General features: G+C 40.8%; 1 protein-coding gene across 1 annotated transcript; it reads right to left on the reverse strand.

The window, feature by feature from the left end:
* Nucleotides 1-358: 358 nt before the first annotated feature.
* LOC131415721 (N6-adenosine-methyltransferase TMT1A-like) lies at nucleotides 359-5360 on the reverse strand. The gene is made up of 2 exons (XM_058557541.1): nucleotides 4863-5360; nucleotides 359-595 (listed from the first exon to the last, which is right to left on the reverse strand). Exons 1-2 carry the CDS (start codon nucleotides 5358-5360, stop codon nucleotides 359-361), a joined length of 735 nt encoding a protein of 244 aa, XP_058413524.1.
* Nucleotides 5361-5662: the final 302 nt, after the last annotated feature.

The raw sequence follows: 5662 nt of genomic DNA on the forward strand, positions 1-5662 counted from the left end.
AGCACCAAGCTCTCAATGAGGGGGTGAAGTTAAAACCTGTTGGGTAAAACAACATAAATAAGACAGTTGGAAAACTTTTGAAGCTACTAAATAAACTAAGATTTGGGGATAATGGCAGACTTCAATTACGAAAGCCCACGGTTTCCTTTTAAGGGAGAGTTCAACGCTAGTTTGTTTTGTTCTGTTTTTGATTCTCTGGGAGACAATAGAAAATGGCTAAGTAGGTTATAACATAAACTTTTAGGGATGAGATTCAACTTGACCTAAAAAAAAGATTTCTCTTCTCCCAATTAGTATTCTAAGTGTACAACTGAGGCCTGAATTTATTTGAGCCATTCAGCTCCCTACTGTGTGTGCACTATTTCACAGCATATCCGTAGATGTGAGGGCGCAGCAGCTCCCAGGACAGCGGCGCCTGTAAGTGCTGCAGCTTCAGCTTGGAGAAGCTGGCCGTCTCCAGGGCCTTCCAGCTCTCTCTGGTGAGGTTGCACCCGTCAAACAGAAGGTACCAGACAGGATCCAGGACCTGCTGCCAGAAGTAATTCCAGGTTGAACGCTCAGCTGCTATGTGCTCCATGAAATAAAAAGCCCTGCCCTGCGAGGGGAAAAGAAAAACCTTTTGAGGATTTTACTTTGGGGAAATAGATTTATAAGATGATTGAAGTTTCAGATTTCAGTGGCCCCAGAGGCCAACTTCAGGAGAAGACACAGGTAAATTAAAACTTATTCAGACACCATTTTGGTCAATGGTTTCATCGTCTGTCAGATTTTATACAGACCTGCCAATCTAAAACAATTAACACTTATATTTTCTGATCATAAAAGTAATACATAAAAATAGCTAGAACTTAAAGCAGTTACTGCATGCAAGGCGCTATCCTTACTGCCTATCACACGTTAACTCACTTCATCCTCACCAGAAACTTACTGGTAAGTAGTAGTGTTATCATTCCTATTTTTATAGATGAGGGAACTGAGTCAGACAGACAATGAGGAACTTGTCCAACGTCACACAGCTTGTAAATGTCAGAGTCAGGTTTTGAACCTTGGTGGTCTGGCTCCAGAGGCTGGCAATACTGCCTCCCCAATATGTTGATTTTAGAAAATTAAGAAAGTAGAGAAAAAGTTAAGAAGAAAAATAATCAACCACCAGGGCCGGCGCCGTGGCGCAAGCAGTTAAGTGCAGGAGCTCTGTTTTGGCAGCCCGGGGTTCACTGGTTCGGATGCTGGCCGTGCACCAACGCACCGCTTATCATGCCATGCTGTGGCGGCGTCCTATATAAAGTAGATGAAAATGGGCACGGATGTCAGTCCAGGGCCAGTCTTCCTCAGCAAAAAAAGAGGAGGATTGGCATCGGATGTTAGCTCAGGGCTGATCTTCCTCACAGAAAAAAAAAAGAAAGAAAGAAAAACAATCAACCACCATTTCATCACCTTGGGATAACTGCTGTTAACATTTTGTGTGTACTTTTATATGAATATGTATTTTCCCCTAAGGCTAGGATTGCAATATACATTCTGTTTTGTAACCTGCTTTATTTTATTTATGTATTTGAATATTATTCTACAACATTTAAAAAATCTTCACACAATATTTCACACACTGAAGGTACCAGCTCTTATTTAACCATTCTCATTTAGGTTATTTGCAATCTTTCACTGTTAAAGACACTGTTACAGTGAACATCCTTATCCATAAATCTTTGTGACCATCTCTAATTATTTCCAAATAACTTGCTAAAAAGTGGAATTGCTAAGTCAAAAGTCTGTGCCTTTTTAAAGCTGTCGGTACAGGTTGTCAAATGGCCCTTTGGAAAAGTTGTAGCAAATGTACCTTCATACCAGCAACGGATGGGAGTGCCCGTTTCCACTAAACTCTCATCAATATTTTTTCCCCCTGTATCTTTGTCAAGTTGATGGGTAAAATGGTATTTCATTTACAATAATACGCATATCTTTGCTTTTCTTAATAGAGATAACATCTTTTACTAAACCTTGTTGGTTATTTGGATTTCTTCTTTTCTGATTCATCTGTCGATGTCGTTTATCACTTTTCTAATAGGGAGCTGGCTTTTTTCCTTAACTGACTAGTAAGGGCTTTTAATATCATAAGATTATGTATAGCAGGAATGTTTTCCCCAGTTTGTTGTTTGCCAGTTAATTTCGTATTTTTTTTGCTTCTACTTTTACTTTAAAAAAATCTTTTACTTCATCTGGAAATTGTTCTCGGCTCTGCTGTGTAAACCTGTGGGAGAGTCTGAATCCACACCAAGCACTGCCTGAGACTAACTAACCGTATCCTTTACTTTTGCACCATTGTCACAAGGATGTAAATGACATGATTAATTAAAATACTGAATCATCTAAAAGCGTTACTGAATTCATGGTCATGTTTTGTCATTAGGTGTTTTATGTAATCAGCGGATACTATGTGTAAATTACTGTCATGTAGGAATTAGCAACTGCTACTTTCATCCAGGACAGTCCTATATAAACATAGCTCAAGTATAGACACAGTAGAGGCTACACATTATTAGGGTGTCTTCAGAAATTTTCTACCCTTCTACCTCTGAGGGGAGCAGGGGGAAAGGACCTGACAATCAGCCCTAAAATCCCTAATGCCTGTCCCACTGTTCTTAGCCTCTTCTAGCTACCCTAGTCTTGGCTATCCCAGGCAGGGGGTTTCTAGATGGAGATCACCCAAATTCTATGGGTAAGTATAGGACTTGTGTTCAGGAATGGAAAACTTTGGAATTTCTGGTTGAAGAAAAAAAAAAAGAATTTCCATAGAGTAGGACAGGAGAGAAGGAAGGAGGCTCAAGTCTGGGGAGGTCAGTGTTACCCTCTAGGTTAACAGAGGTTAAGCTAGAAGTGTTTGTCACCCATTCAGGTGACTGTCAAGTAAACAGCTAGATATGCAGGTTTGGTGTTAGAGAGAGATCTGGGCTAGATATTTAGATCTGGAAACCATCTGTGTATGCATTGTTATTGAAAACTTTGGGAGCACTTAAGATTGCTCAGGGGACGTATACAAGTGAAATGAGAGCCACAAAAGAAGCTCTAATGTTTAGGGGATGGGCAGAGGAAGAACAGCCAGCAAAAGGGGTAGAAATGTTGAAGTCAGAGAGATAAAAAGCCCCAGTGACAAGCACTGTGGTGCAGCAAGAAGAATATTTGCGTTAAAGAAAGTCAGACCTACCAGCCGTGTGACTTGGAGCAAGTTTCATAACCTCTCTGAGTCTGTTTCCCCAACCCAACATGAAGACAGTACCTGCTTCACAGGACTGTTGTCAGTCGTGGTTACATTCAGCAGAGAGTGGGTGCTTTGCAGGAGCTAAGGAAGACTTCCAAGAATATGATCTCCTTAAGAGTATTATCAGTGCTATAAAGTGGAGATGATGATTTCTTGCCTTGCAGGGGTGTTGTGAGACTAATAACACTGTAGACAAAACATCCACTAACTGTGCCCCATTAGTGCCCAGTCGTAGGATACAAGAACCCAGCATTTGGGGATAAGGTTCAGACCTTTTTCATGTACTGCTTTGATGTTGGCCTGTCCTTGAGCCAGAGCTGGAATTCTATTACTGCCTCTAAACTCTTATCTCTAAGTCCTTTTCTTCCTGAGGAACTTCCTCTATTAGAAATAAAACTGGGGATTACAGAACAGCCTTTTCTCCTAGAATAGTAAATTCTAATGTTAAGATATCCATACTTTATTTATGTTCAACAACATTTAGAATTACACTGTTTTAAACGAGTTTTTAAAAAAATGATAAAGGTAATATGTGAAAATGACATACAGGTATAAAGAATTTCAAACTATACAGAAAGGTATAAAATGAAAAGTAATTCTTCCCCTGTGTCCAATTCCATTCCCAAGAGGTAACCACTGTTAATAGTTTCTTATCTATCATTCCCACAATGTGTATACATATATAGGTGTATTCTTTTCCCCCTCACACAAATGGGCTTATACTCTACATAACATTCTCTGCTTTGATTGCTTTTTTTCCGTTTAACACTATCTCCTGGGAATGTTTTTCATATCAACATAGATAACTCTTCCTTGTTCTTTTTAACAGCTGCACAGAATTCCTTTATATTATGTGACAATTTACTTGAACAGCCTGCTGTTGATGGATGTTGGGGTTATTTCCAATTTGTACTATGACAAATACTATAATGAATATCATTTCATATGGACGAGTTTTTGCACATTTGTGCAGTATAGCTATCGGATAAATTCCTGCTAGACAAAGAGAATGTGCACTTTAAATCTTGATATTATCAAATTGCGCTCCAAAGAGGGCACTTCTTCCAGTGTATATGGGGCTGTCTGATCCCCCATACCCACTCCAACACCATATTGCCCTTAAAAGTCTCCGACAGTATAGGAGGTAAAAATAGTCTCTGGCTTTAATCTGTTCCTTAATTGTGAGTAAGGTTGAGCATTTTTATCATGTAATTGGCTGTTTTTATTTATATTTATGTTCCTGCTCTTTGCTTATTTTTCTCTTGTGTTTTTTCATTGATTTAAAAAATCCTATTGATCTTATGGATTTGTAATGTCTTTTAATATGAAGGAAGCTAACCCTTTGTCTATCATCTCCGGCAAATACTTTTTCCAAGTTTGTTTTTGTACTTTAACTTTGTTTATAGTCTCTGCAGGAGTTTTAAAATTTTATGTATTCAGATTTATCAATCTTTCCCTTTATAGCCCCTTTCCCACTCTAAGATTTTATTTTTAGTTCAACTGTGTCTTCTCTAGTAGTCACATTAGAATGTTTGATCCACCTGAAGTTGGACTGCCCTTGGTGGTAGTGGTTGCTACTTATCCAGTCCTCCTCACACCCCTCACTCACCGGCCTCAGCACTCTGCACACTTCCTGGAGGGTCTGCTCCTGGTTCTTCGCAGAGCACAGGACCAGGGTGCAGACCACCACATCCATGGAGCCATCGGCCACCTGGTGCATGTCCTCCCCGACACCCACCACCAAGCGCTCGAACTGCACGTGTCGATTCTCCTCAACGTTCTTGATCAAGAACTTCTCAGAGTTGGGGTTGGGGTCAATACAGGTCACCCTGCACCCAGGCGGGTAAAACTTGAAGTTGGACTCGGTGCCACAGCCCAGCTCCAGCAGGGAGAGCTTTCCCGAGGGGCCCACAAACTCCTGCAGGTTGCTGAAGAGCTCCCGCTTCTGGCTCGCCATCTCTTTATTGTACATCACACTGAACCTCGAAAAGATGTAGGCGAACCATATTTTGCACATCCAATTCCACACGCCCAGAAAGTTCAGCAGGTACACGGGAAATGCCAGGATGCAGACGGCCAGCCGGAGGATAAAGATGGGAAGCGCCATCACTCAGAAGAGAAAAAAACAGATCAACAGTTAGAGACCTGACTCTTTTAATAGCAGGAGGTAGGCTTCTGGCCACACTCCCGAGCCAATCAGCTCCAGAGAAAAGAAGAACTGGCTGTGCTGGAAAGAGGCAGTTGAATCAAATCATGGGCAAGAGGCCCATTTCACCCATTTAATAGATCTTTGGCAAAGGCTGATTCATAGCTTAGTTTTCGTGAAGCAACATGAGAAGGTTCCCAGCTTTTCCTTGGAAGGAAAGTTGACTACAATCCCTTATTCCAAATCTATTCCTGCCTCTCCTT

This window comes from Diceros bicornis, chromosome 17 (genome assembly GCF_020826845.1).
Source record: "Diceros bicornis minor isolate mBicDic1 chromosome 17, mDicBic1.mat.cur, whole genome shotgun sequence".
Lineage (NCBI taxonomy): Eukaryota > Metazoa > Chordata > Mammalia > Perissodactyla > Rhinocerotidae > Diceros > Diceros bicornis.

What these genes read in the sequence shown, in the direction of transcription:
- LOC131415721 (XM_058557541.1), bottom strand. Translation starts at nt 5,360, where the DNA reads ATGGCGCTTCCCATCTTTATCCTCCGGCTGGCCGTCTGCATCCTGGCA. An exon ending in TGTGCAGAGTGCTGAGGCCG is followed by an intron (nt 596 to 4,862) that starts GTGAGTGAGGGG and finishes TTCCCCTCGCAG; the next exon opens with GGCAGGGCTTTTTATTTCAT.